The 21,754-nt window shown below is 45.3% G+C and overlaps 1 protein-coding gene across 1 annotated transcript; it reads right to left on the reverse strand.

Moving 5' to 3' along the window:
* Window positions 1-1,265: 1,265 nt before the first annotated feature.
* LOC125430249 (retinol dehydrogenase 16-like) lies at window positions 1,266-21,754 on the reverse strand. The gene is made up of 5 exons (XM_048492123.1): window positions 21,638-21,754; window positions 15,817-16,138; window positions 9,024-9,282; window positions 4,292-4,449; window positions 1,266-1,660 (listed from the first exon to the last, which is right to left on the reverse strand). The coding sequence occupies exons 2-5, from the start codon at window positions 16,127-16,129 to the stop codon at window positions 1,443-1,445; spliced, it is 948 nt and encodes a 315-aa protein (XP_048348080.1). The 5' UTR covers window positions 16,130-16,138; window positions 21,638-21,754; the 3' UTR covers window positions 1,266-1,442.

Genomic DNA, 21,754 nt, shown 5'->3' on the forward strand with positions numbered 1-21,754 from the left:
TTGAGGTAATCGAAGCTTCTTGCTTACAAACAAAATGAGACCTCCAGGTTATGCTGGGGCTGGCTCATTATCTTAGCTTTTGTTAAAGTAGTTTTGACCTTTTGGCTGTGGTCAGGTGATCATGCGGCTACCTACACCCATAGGAGTGCTTTTGGCAACTGGCTTTTGCCAATATGATTTTAAAGCAGAAATATATATAAATAATATTCTGGGGGTCCTTTGGGTCGTTACAAATCTGTCCAAACCCCTTTTAAAGCTATCCAGGTTAGTGACCATCACCACCTCCTGTGGCAGCATATTCCAAACACCAATCACATGTTGCATGAAAAAATGTTTCCTTTTATTAGTCCTAATTCTTCCCCCCAGCATTTTCAATGGATGCCCCCTGGTTCTAGTATTGTGAGAAAGAGAGAACCCAAAAAGAAAGAGAGAGAAAGAGAGGCACTTGCCTCTGCTAGGGCAAGTGCCTCGGGGCAGTCAAATCTGCCAGCATAGCCCCACACCACTCCCAGCGTGTGTCCTTTGAGTATACCTTCAATTTTGAATCAGAAAGGTGTCTGCCTGAGATATCACAAGGTCTGGAGAAGCAGATCGATTTATTTATCTTCATGTACACATAACTAATGATCTCTTCCCTCACTTTTTTTCTAGACCACAGAACTAGAAAATAAGCACAAAGTTGGATAAACCAAAAACTAGGCCGTTTCCGCAAGGAGGCGGAAGAGTCAGTCGGCGTGATGACGCATCGACTCTCCGACCGCTCGCATTGACGAACAGTCCCAGAACTGGTCGTGATGACCATGCGAACTGCCGTCAGTTGATGGCTGAAGTGAAGCCGTCGTTTGGAGGTGACCTTTCTGTCCTGTGGCCCTTCTGGCAGCATTATCGTTCGAGGCCAGGACACGCTCGCCCTGGCGCCGCATCAGCCCTCGAGAATTCGCAGGGCAGAGGGGGGCAGCGTCCCCCCTGCCCCCGACGCAGCGGACCGGGCCGCGAGGACAGGTGGTAGGTCAACGGGCATGGGGAGGGAGAGAGGGTGCTTTGGCTCCAGCTACGCTAAGCCGCAGCGTTTCAAAAAAAACCTCGCCGTTTTCCAAAACAGCTGAAGTCGAAAACGGCAAGCTTCACAGCCGGGTCGGGCGCGGAGCAGCGAGCTGCCGTGGCTGCGAAGCAGCTGCACCCCCATTGCGTAATGGCTCCCTGGGGACGGCGCTTTTGCCGCCCCCAGGGCATTTATATTCGGGCCTGCATGAAGGGGCCCTAAGAAACAAAGCTTAAAGCAAAATAAAAATCATACTTATGTATTAAATGATTCAATTAGGATATTCAATTAGGATATTCAGTGTTGATTCAATTAGGATATTCAGTGTTACAATCGCTATTATGTCATAGTTACATTCTACTGGCTTGTTTGGATGGTAATACTACTTCCATAACATAATCTACATTGCCTGTGCTGGTTCAGGCTTCAAACTGCTTAGCAGATAGTCTGCTATTGAGGTGGGTAAGTAAGAGAGAGGAATGTAGAAGAGCTTCGTATCCCAGCCGACAGAGTAGCGCGTGCGGGGGTGGCAGGAGAGCAGAGCATGCTCTAAGCAGTCAGTGACCATGTAGAGGTTAGAGCTGAATCCCTTTAACATATCTTGAAATCTTCTGCAATCTGTATGTGCAAAACATGAATTTATGAATTGGTTAGTAGTATACATACCAAAAGTGTGAGAAGAAAACCTTACAAAATGTTATTCCTCAAATACCAAACTGCAATATTTTAAAAGTAATATACAAAACTGGGGTGCTGTGTGGTTTCCGGGCTGTATGGCCGTGTTCTAGCAGCATTCTCTCCTGACATTTCACCTGCTTCTGTGGCTGGCATCTTCAGAGGATCTGATAGTAGGAAAGCAAGTGGAGTATATATACTTGTTGGCGTGTCCAGGGTGGGGGAAAGAACCATTGTTTGTTAACAAGTAAAAGGTGCAATTAGCAAGCTAGATTTACATGTGTTGAATGGGATCCACCCAATAGAATGTGAGTAACAATAAAGATAGCAAGGTCAATAGGTGAGGGCATCTGAATAGAAGTAGCCTGGCCTTTGTTCCCTTTGATTGTTTATTGTCTATAGTCATCCTGTGTTTGTGTGGAGCTGATTAGTCTTAAATCTAGTTGTGTGGAGCTGATCTGTGTCTTGGTGAAGCCTCTGAGTGTTTTTCAACACTGGTAGCCAAGTTTTGTTCATTTTCATGGTTTCTTCCTTTCTGTTGAAATTGTCCATATGCTTGTGGATTTCAATGGCCATTCTTGAAAATGCTTTCCTAGGAAGGATAGGCAGTTGGCCAAGTCCCTGAGGATCTCATGGTCCAGTCAGTCAGGCACCATACAGCACCTCCGGGCTGTATGGCCGTGTTTTAGCAGCATTCTCTCCTGACGTTTCGCCTGCATCTGTGGCTGGCATCTTCAGAGGATCTGATAGTAGGTTAAGAAAATGGTGCTCAAGGGAGTGGCGGAGTATAAGGGCAATACCGTGAGGTCAAAAGGTGGAGGCCCCTCTGAATGAGAGTAGCCTGGTATGTGAGTCACAAAGAAATCTGTAGCCCTGGGAGTAACAATGAAGATAGCAAGGTCAATAGGTGAATGCATCTGAATAGAAGTATCCCGGTCTTTGTTTCCTTTGATTGCTATTGTCTATAGTTGTCCTGTGTTTGTGTGGAGCTGATCAGTCACTGTCTTGATTCTAGAGTTTTTCAACACTGGCAGCCAAATTCTGTTCATTTTCATGGTTTCTTCCTTCATGTTGAAGTTGTGCTTGTGAATTTCAATGGCTTCTCTGTGTAGTCTGATGTAGTGATTGTCCGAGCGGTCCAGAATTTCTGTGTTTTCAAATAATATTCTGTGTCCAGGTTGGTTTATCAAGTGTTCTGCTGTTGCTGATTTTTCTGGCTGAAATAGTCTGCAGTGCCTTTCATGTTCTGCAGCCCGGAAACCGCCATTGCAGCACCCCAGTGCGATTCCGCCTTCGTGAAAGCCTCTCCGGCTATCACAAAGAAAGAGTTAATCTTGTTTCTAAGTGTAGTTTCTAAGTGTAGTTTGGGGTCTTTGTGAATTCTTTGTCATGGCTATCCAGGTGCTGCTTATCTACCCCAAGGTTACAGGGTTCTCTTCTTTCATTAAAACTTGCTGAGATCATTCCAACAGTGGGGGCTATCTTTTTGAAGCAGCACATCTGCCCAGATACTGGAAGGTTCTGACATGTGGCCATTGCTGATTGGGTCGTTTAGGTCACCAGGCCTGGTATAAGATCTCTATTTAGTTAATGCTTATGACTGTATCAGTACCTCTTTGTCTTCTATGCTTACTGTGTGAATCCCTGTCTGTCTGAACTTTGTATATCAAATTCTTTATTGCAGTCAAAGACCAGCACATAATAATACAAACTGAGAAGTGCACTTATACACAGTCAGTGACCGTTTACTAAAAGGTCAACTCGCGAAAAAGCAAGTAGTAGATAAAATACATTTGATTATGTCAAAAGATTAAAAGTTAATATAACTACACTTGTAAAGTGCCTGTGCAGTCTTGCTAAAACCTATAGTGACATTGCTAGAAAACTCCGCCCACCATATCTCTAAGGATCACAGTTTCTTCAGTCTTTTCCCTCCCTAAACTATTCAACCGCAGATGTCTCTTATTTGTGTTTGTGGTGGATGGAAGAACAAAAAACGGGCCGGCCGCCCGTAATTTTCTGTCCCTACCTGTCAAATATGTAGGCCAGTACATCTTTGTAGTTTAGGCCTACTAGACCTGTCATGGCTGGGCTGAGGATTTCCTTTCGGGGCTTTTCAAAAGTGGGACATCTAAATAACATGTGTTCTAATGTATCTATTTCGCCTAGAGGGCAGGGGCAAACTTTGTATATCCTCTAGTTACCTGTTTCCAGTTACTACTACTGTCAGCCAGTCACCTATATTAGGATATTGTATAAATATCAGTTAATTTAGCTTTATTTCTTTTGTAAGTGTTCACCTGAGTTGTTTTTTAACTGTTTCATTTACTGACTTAACTTGTCAGCTGCCAAGTTTTATTTTCCATTTTTCCCCGAACAAAACTTAAAAAAAACTTCTATTTTTTTTTGTATAGCTCTGTTCCTGGGTCAACCCGTGCAGTAAAGCAGTTAAAGGAGAACAGAGAAAGTTCTTATTGCTTTCACACCCTTTCTTATGTACACAGACACATACCCAGAGACAGAGAAAGAGAGTTCTTACACAACACACATTAAAACTTGCCCCTTTTTACTTACATTTCACAAAGTACTCCTGTCCGTAGGATTCTTTGATGTTAGAAGAAAGCTGACTCCACACATTCTGCATGTTTTCTTCTACCGTGCTGAAAACACACGTATTGAAGCCGCTAGGCTCAACAATGCTGACTTGGACTCCAAAAGGCTGGAGTTCCCGCCTGAATTGGATTCAAAATATGAAGAAATGATATCTCCTGTGATGGTTGTGATGAAAAGAACTATCAAGTCAGTCACAGTGACTTATGTCAACTCTGTAGGGTTGTCAAGGCAAGATACATCAAAGGAGCAGCAGTGGCGTAGTAGGTTAACAGCAGGTGCATTCTAATCAGGAGTAACCGGGTTGGATTCCCCGCTCTGCTGCCTGAGCTTGTGGAGAGACTTCATCTGTGCACATTCAGCCTGTGCACTCCCACACATGCCAGCTGGTCACAGCTTGGGCTAGTCACAGCTTTTCAGAGCTCTCTCAGCCCCACCTACCTCACAGGGTGTTTGTTGTGAGGGGGGGGAAGGAGCAAGGAGATTGTGTCCCCTTGAGTCTCCTACAGGAGAGAAAGGGGGGATATAAAGCCAAATTCCTCCTCCTCTCCTCCTCCTCCTCCTCCTCTGGGAGGGCAGAGAGAGTTCTGAAAGAACTGTGAGTTGCCCAAGGTCACTCAGCAGGCCTCATGTGAAGAAGAGGGGAATCAAACTTGGTTCTCCAGATTAGAGCGCACTTCTCTTAATCACTACACTACACTGGCACACCATACAACACCTCTTATTCCATAATAATTCTGTTGGATTTGACAGCCTTGCATGCAGCAGGCATGGAATTCTGGGAGAGCTCAATGGACATTCTAAAAGTGTGACAGCTGGAGACTGTAGCTCTCTGACTCTGCTGAGGAAAGATGTTGTTCAGTGTTCTGTTAACTAAAGCTATGTAAAAGCCTCTGACTGAAAATGTAATACTGTAAACTATGCTTATTATTAATAAGCAAATTGTAACCAAATGATGAACTGTAAATGTATCAACTGTAAATGTATATAAGTGTTACTTTGTTTCTAAAAAGGCTGGTCTTTACCAAGATAACTGTTCTTATTTAAAGTGGCACACAAGCTGTCTTCTGCTCGTTATTCTGCATACAGGATTTTATGTGTGTGTGTGTGTGTGTGTGTGTGTGTGTGTGTATGTATATGTGTATATATGTGTGTGTATGTATGTGTGTGAGTATATATATACACACACACATACATATACATACACTCATATACACCTGTTGACCTTCAAATTCCACTGATACTAATAATTCTACTGATACTAACTTCTATGGCATTCTAGGATGTTCTGCTATTGTGAATGGAACAACCCCCTAGCTCCAGAGCCCTTTGCTTGGTACTGCTCTAGGAAGAACATGTGACTTCTATGAATGCAAGAACATAATAGAGGTCAGAGAGTGCTTTCTTTTCCTTTGAAAATAAGTGAAGAAAGAGCTCTCTTATTCAGTATACAATTTCTGTTCAGGTTTTGCTAAGCATCTCCAACCCTTCAGCAAACATTGTTAAAATATATTACAATAGAATAAAAGTTTACAGTTGCAACACATGCTAAAAGAGCAAAACTCGGGTTCAAAAGCTGATTCTTGGCACAAGAAATCCCTTCCTGAGTAGATAAGTGTCACCCAAATGGTGAGGAGCAGGTCCCAATCAGTGGGGACTTAATCAAAGAACCATAGAGCTGAAGAGACAGCTTGATTGGTTTGCCTGGTCAGTTTCGTCAGCATGGCCAATTGGCCATGCTGGTAGGGGCTGATGGGAATTAACTCCTGGAACATCTGGAGAGTCAGAGGCTCCCTACCCTGATCTAGACCATCTAGTTCATCCTCTGCTCATTGCAGGATCATCTCGAGTAGGAGCACTCTTATATCTCCAGATAATTTATCAGTTTTCGCCAGCATGGCCAATTGGCCATGCTGGAAGGGGCTGATGGGAATTGTAGTCCATAACATCTGGAGTGCCAAAGGTTCGCCACCACGGTCCTAGAGTGTCCCTGACAAGTGTATAGACTGCTTTCTCTCATCATTGGTTAGCTCCACCCAGCCTACTTGTTAATGGGGACAATTCCAGACAATTGTTGGAGAGGGATTGTTATCGTTACCAAGCTCCAAGAGAAGCTTGGAAATCTCCCAGAATCACAATTCATCTCCAGATAACAGATATCCTTTCCCCTAAACAAAATGGCTGCTTTGGAGGGAGAGGAGTGTATACCATAACTCCAAGTTAACGTCCCTCCTCTCCACAAATCCTCCCCAGACGCTAACCGCAAATCTCCAGGAATTTCTCAACCTGGAGTTCGCCATCTCCATCTTGGACTTCTGAGCCTTTTAGTAAAAAACTAATGTTGGCTGCCAATGAAGGAGACTGCTTTCCTCAAAGTGAACCTTAACTTGAGGATTTTCTCCCTTTCTTTTGAGTCTTGTTCTGTTGTAGGTTTTTGCAATCATATCTGGGCTGATGCAAAATTGAACAAGAAAATTAAGTGGGCTTTCTCAATGAAAAGTGGGGTTCTGTAAGACTGAGAATGGTAAGCAGATTCTTGTAATATTGGGTCGGTTGCAGTGCAATGTGCTTTTGTAAAATAGATTGTAAAGTAATAACAGACAGTGGGCAATAATACTGAAGTAAGATGAAAGAGCTCTTAGAAATAAGATTTCTAACCCTTTGAACAAAGTATTAGTAATAAACGAGGAGAAAGAAAGATTGAGTCCATATTAGAAAAATGTTTGACAAACTTTTTCTTCAGTGGCATATTAACTTCAGCACTCATACAAGAGAAGAAAGCTGAAATAAACAATAAAGATACTAAACTGGAATCCCATGTGAGATGTATACAAGCATCAAGTAAGGTGCATGAAGTCGGCCCGCGGGGGTTGCAAGGAAGAGGCGAGACGCGGAGATATCATCCGGTGGAGAGAGCCAGCAGCAGGAAGCGTGTGATCCGTGGATCTGGCAACTCTGCCGTGTGCTAGTCCCTGGCACCTTTTATTAGGGTTTACGATAGGGGTGTATATGGGAGGCGGGAGAGCGGGAGAATATCATATGATACATGACATCATGGAGTTGCCTACATGCGGGAGGAAACGTTCGCGTCTGGGTCTAATCCATACCTGGGGGCAAGTGCCCCTTTGTCCCTTTGTCTGGGACACCTGGTGACCGTGAGTCAGGTAGTTCATGACTCCAGACTCACGGGTCTGGGGATGGGTGAGCGTGTGCGCCCAGAAGGACACAGGTGGCACAGGCATTCCATTCACTCTTTCTGAGGCTCTGCTGGGTTCTCGGGGCTCATCCCTACATCAACGTTTGTTTTAAGGAAAGGAGGAACATCTTCTCTAACAGCCTTTGTTAATAACAACAGCAACATGGTACCAATGATTGGTAACTAGTGGGAAGTCTGTGGGTGTTCAGATGGGGCGAGCTCAGTCTCGCCCCAGACCCTGAAGCTTGCCACGCCCACCTGTCCCTATTTTACTGTTATGTTCAGTTTCTGTTTTGTTGCTGCTTAATTCAATAAGTAGCTCTGCTGGCGGATTGGCGACATGCAAAAGGCTCTTGTTGAAAGGGGGGGAGCCATGGTGCTCTCCTGGTATAACACCTCCTTGACGGTTTGGGGTGGAGCAAGCCGATGGGAGGGACACCCAGCAGGGGCTACCAGGCTTGCGCCCTAGCGGCAGATTGGAACAGGCGCCAGACAGGGGTCTATCGCCCAACTGGCATGCCCAGTACAATCTTGCCCTTTTGCGGTCAATTCTTCCAGCAGGCGAGCTGAGGAATTGGGTGGCTCTGGGGAACAGCAATCGTGCTGCCCAGATGTGTGGATCACCCCCCCCCATGCTGCACCACGTTAACTCCTTGTTAACTCCTTGTTAATAAATACCTCTGGCTATGGCCAAAATGTTACCCACCAATAAGTTGTTGCGGGATTATTTGTCCAAGGATGGTTTTAATGTTGGCCTGAGCCCACAGGATCCCTTCTCAGCCCACAAGGGGGGGCTGTGATGCTGGCTGCAGCATCACATTACTTCTGATAAAAAGGGAAATGACATTGTGCAGCTTTAGAATTGGCCATAGGAAAAGTCTATGAGAATGCCTTGCCCCCATTGGAGTAACAGGGCCCCCATACCTCAGTCTCCTCAGCCAGCAACGGGGAAAGTGAGAACATCCATGTGCTGATCCATCCAACCTCACATCTGTATTTTAAATAATATACCAATACCTTCTCTTTTATCCCCTAACTCAGAGATGATAGAAGTGTTCACAGCTATAGTCTGTCTCAGAAAGAGAGTTGTATATTCCTCTGTGTAAAAACTCAACATGTCCTTAGAATGCTCCCTCTGGGTTCTAGGGCCTACCTAGCCCCACTTCCCCACCACCTGATTATAATTCTGGAAGTTGCTCATACCCAGGGGGAGAGTGAGGGGGAATGCACCTGAAGCACGCAAGGCTATGTGCCCCCCCTGCTGTGAGCCACTCCGCCTCTGCCCCAGTATACCTCTCCACAGTCTGCCGCCTCTGCCATGACCGGCCTCGAGCATCAGGCTCCCCACTACATGCTACACCACTGTTCAGACTTCTCCTTGGACAACAACAACAATCCTAGCATCTATTTTCATTCAGTATATCTCGCCATTTGGATCTTTGTTCCTGGTTGCTTGTTCTGAAAATAGAAAATAGAAAACAGGAAGAGCTGGAGTATTACCTGAGGCTGTCAGCGAAAGCTTCCACACCAAACTTGGCTGGGCAATAACCTCCTCCAAAAAAGGCCACTCTCCCCAACACACTGGAAATGTTGACTACCCTCCCTCTGGCTTTTCTCACCAAGGGCAGCATGTGCAGTGTCACATCAATCACCCCAAGCAGGTTCACATTTATGATCTTTTCGAAGTCCTCCTTAGTAAGCCATTCATTGGGGGTCATTGGCATAGCAATACCAGCATTGTTTACCAAGCCCCAGAGCCCTGTGGGAAAAGAGAAAACAATATAAAACAATATGGATATTTTATCGTTTGAGTTGTCCTTAACTGGTCTTTTCACTTGTGCGTGAAGTCCGTATGTAGCCTCATGTGCTTGTGGTCTCCTTTGGATCTTGTAAGTTGGACACTTTGGGTGAATTGGAAGAGATGGGGTATTAAGGATTTCCCCCCCACTTCTGCAACCGAACAACACTGCTGAGCAACCCTTCAGAAACTCAGTGCCATAACTCAGTTGCATCAGTTGAGCTTTGGGATTAAATAATGAAGGGTCGATTATGCAAGCAATGCCTACCTTGGGATTCTCTGTGTAGCGGGCTTACAGATGGCTTTCCTCATGTTTCTCTGTTTACATGCAAGGAGGCTGTCCAGTGCCTGCCCCGCCGCTGCTTGCACTTCACTCATCAACAGCCTTAAAGGCACACAGATCTCATTGATATTCTCTTTCCCCCTTCCCCTACACACACACACACACACACACACGCCACACACACACTCGTTCATTCACTGCTGCTGCTGCAGGAGAGGCTTGTTTTTCAAATAGAAGCTTTTCTGAAATAAAATTTTAAAAATGCTCTCCTGGCATTTTCGGGTGGGCAGAAGCAGAGTGGGGGAGATGGAGTAGAACCAGAAAGAGACCTTGATTGTGCTGTTCTTTGCAAAAGCTAGCTCTCTGTTATTACTACATCTATGTATTGATACAAGCATTTAGAGAAGTGTGAAGGAGTTAGCAACAGGGAGGAGGGTGAGGGGGAAGCATGGAAAGCAGTGTGAGGGAGTGGTGGGGGTGAGACTAGGTGGGCTGGCTGTGGTTGGAGGGAAGAGATCCAGGGCAAAGCTGTGCTCACTGGCAAAACTGCCCACTCTGGTGGTAAAGCAAAATTAAATTTGTGCTAGAAGTGGTCTTGCTTGCCACAGGGAGAATAGAAAGTGTAAGTGGGGTTTGAGGAAATATGTCCATACAAGAAATCTTGTGGCGATGCACATTTGCCTCCATCATGCAGCAAATCGTTGTGCATAATTGGCCAAGGAATTGTTCAACTGTCCATAATCATGATTTCTCTGTTGTTGCCCTCACCTTATGAAATGGCCTGCCCAAGGAGATCAAGACCACACACCCCCTCCCCACATTGCCCTAGCAAACTTTGTAAAACAGAACTATTCAAGAAGGCTTTTCTACACTGGTAACAAGGTTTCACTGTACAAAATAGCTCACAAATTTACCGGGTAAACGGTTAGGGACTGTGGTCAATACTGCTGTGTATAACTCACTGTAACTTTGATCCTGCTATGTAATTTTGGCACCGCTTAATGCATCAGCTTAATACTCATGTCATGCTTCAGTTTTATCTCTGAGATTTCTGGTTAGTTCTGGACTTCTACAATTCTAATGCATTGTTTGCTGAATATCCACATTTCTGACTGTAATGATTCATTCTGTAGTGGGCTTTGAGTCCTAGTGGACGGGTCCCCGCATCTGCGGACCTGCCTTACCCCATATGTCCCGAATCGGTCTCTGCGCTCGGCAGAGGCCAATTTACTGGTGATCCCTGGCCCCTCCATGATACGGCTAGCCTCCACCCGGGCCAGAGCCTTTACAGCTCTGGCCCCCACCTCAGGAACGCCTATCACACCGTCCGATCTCAAGGGACCTTTACGACTCCGCAGGGCTCAAAAAAGACGTAATTGTTCCACCGGGCCTTGGGGAGACTAAATGGCCGATAGGGGGGGCCCTCCTTTTGCTGTTATAACATCATGTGGCCCTACCGCCCTTCCCTTTTGATGTAGGTTTTAGAGGGAATTTGATAGCAGGCGCCATCTTAGTCAACATTAATATTAATATTGATTTTATAAGCTGCATTTTAATGGGGTAGGGTTTATTTTTATTAGAGCCATCTTAACTTATATATATTTATTGCATTTTAATTTGATTGTGCTCTAGTTATGTTGTACATCACTCTGATTCTTCTGGGAGGGTTAGCGGCTTATAAACCCACTAATAATAATAATAATAATAATAATAATAATAATAATAATAATAATAATAATAATAATAATAATAATAATAATAATAATAATAATAATAATAATAATAATAGTGAGAAAGGTAGACTACAAATAATGTAGATAAAAAAACTTTGGCAGCACAATAGTTACATGGCTGAGGGAGGCAAAAGAAAGTGGAGTTGGGACTGCAAAATTATGGTCACCACTGCAGACTATTTTAAACCATTAAGGTCCCCATTGCCTTTGCAAAAAACCTTAGTGGTAGACTGTGAATGAAGGTCAAAAGAATTGGCTCTAATTATGTATGTATTTATATACATTTCTATCCCGCCCTATACCTGAAGGTCAAGGCGGGTTACAACATACGACATAAACTCGTTTGGGATTCTTTAGTTTGGAGAGGAGACGTCTGAGGGGGGATATGATTGAAGTCTATAAAATTATGTGATGGTAGAAAATGCTGACAGAGAGAAATTTTTCTCTCTTCTCACAATACTAGAACCAGGGGGCATTCATTGAAAATGCTGGGGAAGAATTAGGACTAATAAAAGGAAACACTTCTTCACGCAACGGTGATTGGTGTTTGGAATATGCTGCCACAGGAGGTGGTGATGGCCACTCACCTGGATAGCTTTAAAAGGGGCTTGGACAGATTTATGGAGGAGAAGTCAATCTATGGCTACCAATCTTGATCCTCTTTGATCTCAGATTGCAAATGCCTTAGCAGACCAGGTGCTCAGGAGCAGCAGCAGCAGCAGAAGGCCATTGCTTTCACCTCCTGCATGTGAGCTCCCAAAGGCACCTGGTGGGCCGCTGCGAGTAGCAGAGTGCTGGACTCGATGGACTCCGGTCTGATCCAGCAGGCTAGTTGTTAAGTTCTTAAGTTCTTAAACTGTACACAATGAAATTCTAAACTGTATGCAATAAAAACTGTTTAAAGTTCCTAAAAACCGACTAAAATTCCTAAAAACCTGTTAAAAATCCTGAAATTTCCCAAGGGGAAAATGTCTCTTCAGTCAAAGGCCAGGGTAAACACGTGTGCATTTAACCAATTTTCTAAATGCATATTGAGAAGATGCTTGATGCGCCTCAGAAGGGAGATTGCTCCACATTCCTGGAGCTGCCACCGAAAAAACCCTGTCTCAGGTTTTTCACCACCAAAGGTGGTGGTACCACCAGAAGGGCTTCATCTGCCCATTTTAGGAGCAGCAGTGGCGTAGGAGGTTAAGAGCTCGTGTATCTAATCTGGAGGAACCGGGTTTGACTCCCAGCTCTGCCGCCTGAGCTGTGGAGGCTTCTCTGGGGAATTCAGATTAGCCTGTGCACTCCCACACACGCCAGCTGGGGGACCTTGGGCTAGTCACAGCTTCGAGTTCTCTGCCCCACCCACTTCACAGGGTGTTTGCTGTGAGGGGATATAAGGATTGTCACCCCCTTTGAGTCTCCTGCAGGAGAGAAAGGGGGGGATATAAATCCAAACTCTTCTTCTTCTTAGAGCATTGGAAGGTTGATTAATTAATTCCCCATCAGAACTCATTGAGGTTCGAAGTAGTCAGAGGCCTGACAACAAATCACATGTAGCTCCGTGGAGTGAAAGGGAGATGGAATTAAAGTCAGCAGTAGGGTTGCAATCTGACTGCTGATGGCAGGAGACCAACTGCCCATTTCTATTGCAGCCGCTGCCATTCAGCTGGGCAGTGGGTTGAAAATGGTGGATGAAATGGGTGGTTAACCCTTAGAGTATTGGAAAATGCTAGCACATCACCCCTGGTGTGATGACATCACTTCTAGGTCATGCCATAGTGGAGTAATTGTATTCGGGACCGCCTTCGGGACCGCATTACCCCATATGTCCCAGCTCGTCCTCTGCGATCAGCAGAGGCGAATCTACTGGAGATCCCTGGCCCCTTGATGACGCGGCTGGCCTCCACACGGGCCAGGGCCTTTACAGTTTGGCATCGCCTGCGGGAACACATTACTATCATATTCGGGCCCTGTATATCTTGGAGAGTTCGTGGGCCTGTAAACCTAATTGTTCCATCAAGCCTTTGAGAGCCCAGTCACGATGATGCCCTCGCCTCTCCTGCTAGTAGTAGGGTCCCCTAACATCACTGGGACCCCTCCTCATTTTGGAAGAGGGTGGTATATGGGTCTCGTGGGCCCCTATTTTAGAATGTACCTGTTTTAAGATTTTTATGTTTTTTGTACGATTTTGTGTTGTTCACCGACCTGAGCCCTCCGGGGATAGGGCGGTATAGCAAGTTTAATAAATAAATAAATAAATAAATAAATAAATAAATAAATAAATAAATAAATAAATAAATAAATAAATAAATATTATTATTATTAGGCAATTAAAATCACCCCTCCATAAGTCCCTGCCTCACCCATTTCTGCCTTGTATTCAGTGGATATACTGCTCAGATAATGTATGCCCAAATCTTAACTGTACCCTCCAGAATCCTGTAATGCCCATTTTCTTTACCTTCCACCTGTAGTGTTTTGCAATGGCATTGCTCCTTTTTTTCTTGCGGCATTTGCCAGATTGCACATCTGTTTAACTGTTTTTGAATTCTCTTGCTAGATTAATTGCTTTGTAAAGAATTATGAATGGCCTTCCTATCTTTCTATATCTGATGGCTCTCATCTCATCTGCCCAGGTGTTTGGCTTATTTGCATGTATGTTGCTTATCTTTTATTTAGTGATAACTAATCAGATGTCTGGAAATTTCCGCAGGGCTGTAATAACTAAAACTCAAAGAGAAGATATATTTCTTTAAATAAGCGCTCCTGTGAAGCAAATTGGATTTATCTGGCTGGAAGTCTCTGAAGAAGAGATGGTGTCTCTTGGTGACCTTTTGGGTAACTTGGGCTTTTCTTTGATAATCACTGAAGGAAGTGAGAACAAAGCTGAAACCTTATTTGTTTCAGAACTATTATTAGATATTATGGGAGTAACTGCAGTCAACGCTCTGCCCACAACCTAAATTCGATCCCGAACTACCGAAGTTCAGGTAGCTGAACTTTTCTTGGTGACCCATTTCAGTTCCCTACCAATAGGCATGTCCTGATCAAGGCTGGTATAAACAATAGGCATGTACTGGCAAGGCTGGTATAAACAAACCCAGTCCCCAGATTTCTATTCAGCTTCACTTCCAGAAAGAAATAGGATGGGGCTTGGTTTGGTTCTCTGTCAGAGCTATCTTGAGTGTGTGTGTGTGTGGGGGGGGGGGTGGGTGTGGGTGTGGGTGTGGGTGTGAAAGGACTCTTGATGCAACATGACCCCAGTCTAATGAATACATATCATTATTTGTATCAAACAAAACGCCTGTTGTTTCATTGCTTTCTAAGCCCCGAAGATACATAGCATTTTAACTTGCACGAATCAAAGATGCAAAATAATGTTTAGTGCGGCTTGCTTATAATTTTAGACTACAAAAAGTTTTCTTCTGCATTTTTAATTGCAAAATCCATGATCATATCCTTGAAATTAATCTGACGTGACCAATCGGCTTTGCAGAGATAAGGAGGGAAAAAATTCTATGGGGCTCTCTTTACTTGAGGCTCTAAGCATTTGCTTGTTTTGCTTAATGGTTAATCCAGGGCTGACTAAGGTTATCGCACTTTGGTCACACCATGAGAAAACAAGACTCACACAAAAAAACAATAGTACTAGGAAAAGTTGAAGGCAGCAAGAAAAGAGGAAGACCCAGTATAAGATAGAGTGAAGAAGAAGAAGAGTTTGGATTTATACTCTGCCTCTCTCTCCTGTAAGAAGACTCACAGGCTTAAGAACTCCTCTTCCTCTCTCACACACCTCTTGAGATAGTGGACTGAGGAGAGTTGGCAAGAACTGTGATTCAGCCCAAGGTGACTCAGCAGGCTCCATGTGTGGGGAAGCAAATCCATTTCACCAGATAAGAGTCCACAGCTCGTGTGAAGGAGTGGGGAATCAAACCTGGTTATCCAGATTAAAGTCCACTGTGTTAACCACTACACCATGCTTCCGGCACCATGCTGGAAGCCATGTTCTTCAATTCCCAAGTCCCAAGGAAGAAGAAGAAGAAGAAGAAGAAGAAGAAGAAGAAGAAGAAGAAGAAGAAGAAGAAGAAGAAGAAGAAGAAGAAGAAGAAGAAGAATTGGATTTATATTCCCCCTTTCTCTCCTGTAAGGAGACTCAAAGGGGCTTACAATCTCCTTTCCCTCCCCCCCATAACAAACACCCTGTGAGGTAGGTGGGATTGAGAGAGCTCCAAAGAACTGTGACTAGCCCAAGGTCACTCAGCTGGTGCATGTGTTGGAGTGCACAAGTTAATCTGAATTCCTCAGATAAGCCTCCACAGCTCAAGCAGCCGAGTGGGGAATCAAACCCGGTTCTTCCAGGTTAGACTACACCTGCTCTTAACCACTATGCCACTGCTGAGGAAGGCTGTTAATGATAGGAAGTTTTGGAAGTCATTAATTTATAAGAACCATAAGTTGGAAGCAACTTGATGGCACGTAACAACAACACACCTTGGTCCCCCACGCATCCTTTCACCCACTCAGCAGCCTCAGCGACACTCTCTGTGCTGGTCACATCCAGGAGGGTGGTCTTCAAGCGATCAGATGTGGCCTTCTCCAGCTCCTCAGCCCCCTTCTGGGTGAGACATCCTGCTAAGACCCTCATGCCCTTCAGATCCAGCTCCTTGGCAAGCAGGCTTCCAAATCCAGAGTCACAGCCGGTGATGAAGACGTACTTCTTTCTCAGGTTCTCTATGGTCTGTCTCTCTCGGTACCACCGACGAAAGAAGTAGAGGCCCAGAAATACAGCCAAGAATAACCACATGACCCAAAACTGAAGGGAAGAAAAGGGAATAACGTTTTTTTAATGTAGAAAAAGAGAACAGACCCACTATTGTGTCAGAAGGTTACAAACGGTTAACTACATCAATACAGTTGCTATTAAATTATTGGCAACTTTATATCCCACCTTTCTTCTGACCACAGCCCCATGAGTGGGTTAGGCTGGACTATTGTAACTCGCTGTACGCCGGCCTTCCCTTGCGTTTGATTCGGAAGTTAAAACTGGTCCAACATGCGGCAGCACGCCTGCTCACAGGAGGCGCCTTCAGAGAACACATCCAGCCTGTGTTGCGGCAGCTGCATTGGCTCACGGTCGAATTCCGAATCATCTTCTGCGCGTGGGTTTCTGACCTTTAAGGCGTTTTGGCGCTGGCTCCGGGACCCTCGCATCTTCGGGACCGCGATCACCCCCCCATATGTCCAAACTAGGCCCCTGCGCTCTGCAGAGGACAACTTACTGGCGGTCCCTCGCCCCTATATGATGCAGTTGGCCTCCACGCGGCTAGGACCTTTTACGGCACTGGCTCCCCGCCTGGTGGAACACCCTTCCTCCAGTTAGTCTCAACCCTGCGGGACCTGGGTGAGTTCCGCAGGGCCTGTAAGACTGTGTTGTTCCACCGGGCCTTTGGAGTGTCCAGCTGCTGGATACAGTGCCCCCTCACTGCTCTGTGCCTGGGGTAGTTAAGATCAGGGTCCCCTCATATTGAGGGGTTCACCGTCCCCCCCTCATGGGGGTAGGCTCTAAACTGGGGTCGGACACTCCTTGTTATTATGTATTATGCGTTTTCTACTGTTTTTATGAGTTTTAAGCTATTTTATGGGATGGAGCCTATGTATTTATATTTGTATGACCGCTCCTGTTGATGTTCAGATAATGTTGTCCACCGCCCGGAGCCCTTCGGGGATCGGGCGGTATATAAATTAAATAAACAAACAAACAAACAAACAAACAAACAAACAAACAAACAAACAAACAAACAAACAACAACAACAACAACAACAACAACAACAACAACAACAACAACAACAACAACAACAACAACAACAACAACAACAACAATAATAATAATAATAATAATAATAATAATAATAATAATAATAATAATAATAATGGGCAGTACTTTAAGAACATTGAAGGGAAGGTTGACAGCAAGAAAACATGGGAGTGGCTCAGAAGGGGAACTCTAAAGAAGGAAACTGAAGGCCTGATTTTTGCTGCCCAGGAGCAAGCATTACGGACAAATGCAATAAAGACACGAATCGTGTCCTACAATGACCCAAAGTGCCGTCTCTGCAAAGAGGGTGATGAAACCGCGGAGCACATCATCTGTTGTTGTAAGAAAATAGCCCAAACTGACTATCTTGAACGTCACAATAATAGGCTAGCAGCAATGGTGCACTGGAACCTTTGCAAAAAGTACGGCCTGCCCTGTAGCAAGACCTGGTACTGCTAATGCTTCAGAGAAGACTACAGAAAATGAAGAAGCAAAAATAATTCTGGGACTTTAGAATACAGATAGATATATCACCTTGGTACAACACCCCAGACATAACAGTGATAGAGAAAAAACATGTTTGGATCATATATGATGCTACAGCCAGTTGACAGCAGGGTAGAGGACAAAGAGCTGGAAAAGATCACAAAATACAAGGACCTACAAATTGAAGTTGAACGATTGTGGCAGAAAAGAACAACAGTAATCCCACTAGTAGTCGGTGCTCTAGGAGGAATCCCAAGAAATCTTGAAAAACATCTGGAAAGCCTAAACTTGGACAGAACATCAGTCCACATGCTGCAGAAAGCAGCACTTCTAGGAACTGCACACATTCTACGCAAATACCTCTAATATCCTAGGTCCTTGGGAAGGACTCGATATTCAGAGATGAATTCCAGACACTTGTGCTGTGTTGTTATGTGTATAATAATAGATAGTAGGGCTGGGATGCACTGAACCATCCTTGGAATGGCAACGTGGGTGTACAGAAGAGGCAGTTTTCTAAAAAGATGGGTGTTGCTATTTGGGTGTGTGCTTGCAGTTTTGTTGCTTGCTGCAGCTGCCCGTCGCTGTAGCAACACCCCTGCTTATACCCTATCCTTGCCTTTCTTGCTCAGGCTACATGCCAAATCTGTGATAAATCTCTAGTATGTGACATCTTCAGACAAGTTTACTTCTGAAACACCCTCTCATTAGAAAAGACAATAGCACTAGGAAACATGGAAGGCAGCAGGGAGGAGGAGTTTGGATTTATATCCCCCCTTTCTCTCCTGCAGGAGACTCAAAGGGGCTGACAATCTCCTTGCCCTTCCCCCCTCACAACAAACACCCTGTGAGATGGGTGGGGCTGAGAGAGCTCCGAGAAGCTGTGACTAGCCCAAGGTCACCCAGCTGGCGTGTGTGGGAGTGCACAGGCTAATCTGAATTCCCCAGATTCTCCACAGCTCAGGTGGCAGAGCTGGGAATCAAACCCGGTTCCTCCAGATTAGATACACGAGCTCTTAACCTCCTACGCCACTGCTGCTCCGCACAGGGAAAGAAGACCTCAGATGAGATGGATTGACTCCATCAAGGAAGCCACGGTCTTCTGTTTGCAAGACCTGTTAACAACAGGACATTGGGGAGATTATTAATTCATAGGGTTGCCGTAAGTTGGAAGTGCATTTAACTGCGTATAGTGCACCGACACAGATCAAATCCAGCCTGCGCAAATCACGCTTGAAGCTAAAATGACCAGCCTGAGGGACAACGGCACATAATGCACACGCAGAGTTCAAATCAAATCAAGCTGAAAGCCAAAATGACCAAGCTGAGGCATTTGTCCTTTGGTCATATTACGAGAAGACAAGACTCACTGGAAAGGGCAATAATGCTAGGAAAAGTGGAAGGCAGCAGGCAAAGAAGAAGAACCAACATGAGATGGATTGACCCCATCAAGGAAGCCTCCATTTGCAAGACCTGACCAAGGCTGTTAACAACAGGATGTTTTGGAAGCCATTAATTCATTAGGTTGCCATAAGTTGGAAATGAGTTGACAGCAAATAATGCACATACACACACACAGCTGGTCCCAGGCTCACCTCTCTTCCTCCCTGCATCAGGATTCCCTCTCTTCCTGACTGCAACCACTTTGACAACCATAGCAAGTGGCAGGGCTGAAATGGCAACATATTCTTCTTCTTGCCATTGCAGGCCACCGGACAAATGCAGCCTCAGACCTGGACAGCCATGCAGTCAGAGATGCCTCATCTTGGTGAGCTGGGCACTGTCTGGGGCCAGGTTGTTAGGCTCAGGGCAGAAAGTCTGAGCACTGAAGAATTGGCTCTAAAAGTTGTCGAGTCTTCAATCCCGATGCTGAGCTGCAGAATGAACAGTGGCCCTGTCCGCCTAAAGGAGGCGGGGGCGCCCACAGAGAGACTGTCCAAACCAGAGCTAGATCAAGATTAATTCCCCGTACGGGCCACCAATTGTTAGGCACAGGGCAGGGTCCTGTGTTCAGAGCTAAGGCTCTGTCCGGTTACTCACAAATAACCATCCATAAGCTTCTTCAGTGTTCAGAGTTTTATTGTTTCAATTCTGCGCAGAAGAGGGAACTCTCCTCTGTTAACAACAGGGAGGCGGTTCAAAGGGGCTGTTGCTTGTGTAACCTAATTTATACCCTCTTACAAACATCCCTCCTTGTCTTCTGACCATTGGTTTGAGTCAAGAAGACGCACAGACCTGGTCATTTCATCTCACCTGTTACCACACCTTTTCATCCCATATTTGGTGCAACTTAAGTTAAAAACATCTTACGCAAAGATTTCCATAACAACTAAGTTTCTATTTTACTGTTATCTGTATTTGTGGAGCTTCCTGCTAATTCCTTATCTCCTTGTGGGGCCCTGTTTCTTTCAACTCAAGGCCAGTGTCAGGTTGCTCTTAAGTTCTCTGTTTCTCTCAACAAAAAAATAAATTTCTGAAGTGCTTAGTGCCCAGTGAATTTCACTTATATAACTTATATGATTAAATACAATGGCTTAAAACATTACAAACTATTTGTTCATATCAAGGTTGCACCACAAGACTCATGTATGTGCATGTGCGTGTAAGCTCTGGATTCAAGTTGAGCTCTTTGGTGCCCCATGCCTCCTTGCAGCTTGTTGCCTTGCTCTCTTGGCAGCAGCCACATAGGCTCAGGAGGGCAGCTGCCCCCCCCAGCCTTTGCCTGTGCAGTGGCACCCCCTTCTGCCTGCTGCCTGGGGTAGCTGCTCCCCCTCATCCCCTTAGATCTGGCCCTGGTTCCTGGTGATTCATAGGCTCTTTCGGCACAGCAAATGTATAGCAGGTTGCAGTCAGGATAAAGTAACCTGCTTTTCTGTTTTCGCATTTGCATGCATCTGTGCAGGCAGCAATTGGAGCCCACGGGCAGAATGTGAGTTGCTGCTGCATATTCGCATGGAGGCATATCACCTGGAATAAACTGCTCTGTTATTTCCACATTTGAGAGTCTGACAGCCAGGTCCCTTCTGGCTATCAGTGGTAGATAGGTGTAGGGTTGCCAGATCGAGTTGGTAAAACTCCTGAAGATTTGGAAATGTCACCTGGTATGACCGGGACATCAGTGGGATACAATACCATAGAGCAGGGGTAGGGAACCTTTAACACTCAAAGAGCCATTTGGACCCGTTTTCCACGGGAAAAGAAAACACTTGGAGCCGCAAATAATTTTTGACATTTAAAATAAAGATAACACTGTATATATTGGGTTTTTTAACCTTTTACTCCGCTCATTCTGAGAAGCGCATGGATGCGTCCGCCCTGCTGCCTGCAGGGCGGGCAAGGATGGGGCCAGCGGCTCGACCTCGCCGGCCGCCGGGAAAGCACCCGCCCCGCTCCAACGGGGCAGGTGAGGGGGAAGCCCGCAGCGCGGCCCAGCTGGCCGCGGGCAGTTGGTGCTCCCGCCCTGCTACCTGCAGGGCGGGCAAGGATGGGGCCGGTGGCTCGTGGAGCCGCAGTGCAAGGGCAGAAGAGCCGCATGCGGCTCTCGAGCCGCAGGTTCCCTACCCCTGCCATAGAGCATACACTCCAAAGTATTCCTTTTCTCCAGGCCAACTGATCTCTGTAGTCTGGAGATTAACTGTTAATCCTGGGAATCCCCAGATTCCACTTGGAGGCTGGAAAGGTCTGTCCCAATTATATGAAAGTCAGTCTGTACAGGCATTTAGCAAACCAACTCTTGGAAACATTCAAACATTCTGACGCTACTCCACACAGTTTTGTGTTAACTGGAAGGAGAAAAACCTTAAGAATCACAATAAGAACCTTATTTGCCTTTCACTTTGGTAAGCAGAGTTTGAATCTGCCTGGGGGACTGGGGATGGTCATCTATCAGAAGACCCGAAATATTTTTGAGAGTAGTTTTAATAACAAATAAATAAATCCCCATCTCCCCCCGCCCCCAAAAAGACCCCTTTCTCCACCCCTAAGTCCACATCAGAGTCTGAATTACATACTTTTTCCGTGCTGAGTCAGCTGTCAATGATTAACCTGTGATCTATTAAAGGAAGATTTCCCAATCTCAGTTGCTTGTAGACACGGTAAGGGCTTGTTCTAACCCACTCTGATTTGCT

This window comes from Sphaerodactylus townsendi, linkage group LG03 (assembly GCF_021028975.2).
Source record: "Sphaerodactylus townsendi isolate TG3544 linkage group LG03, MPM_Stown_v2.3, whole genome shotgun sequence".
Classification (NCBI taxonomy): domain Eukaryota; kingdom Metazoa; phylum Chordata; class Lepidosauria; order Squamata; family Sphaerodactylidae; genus Sphaerodactylus; species Sphaerodactylus townsendi.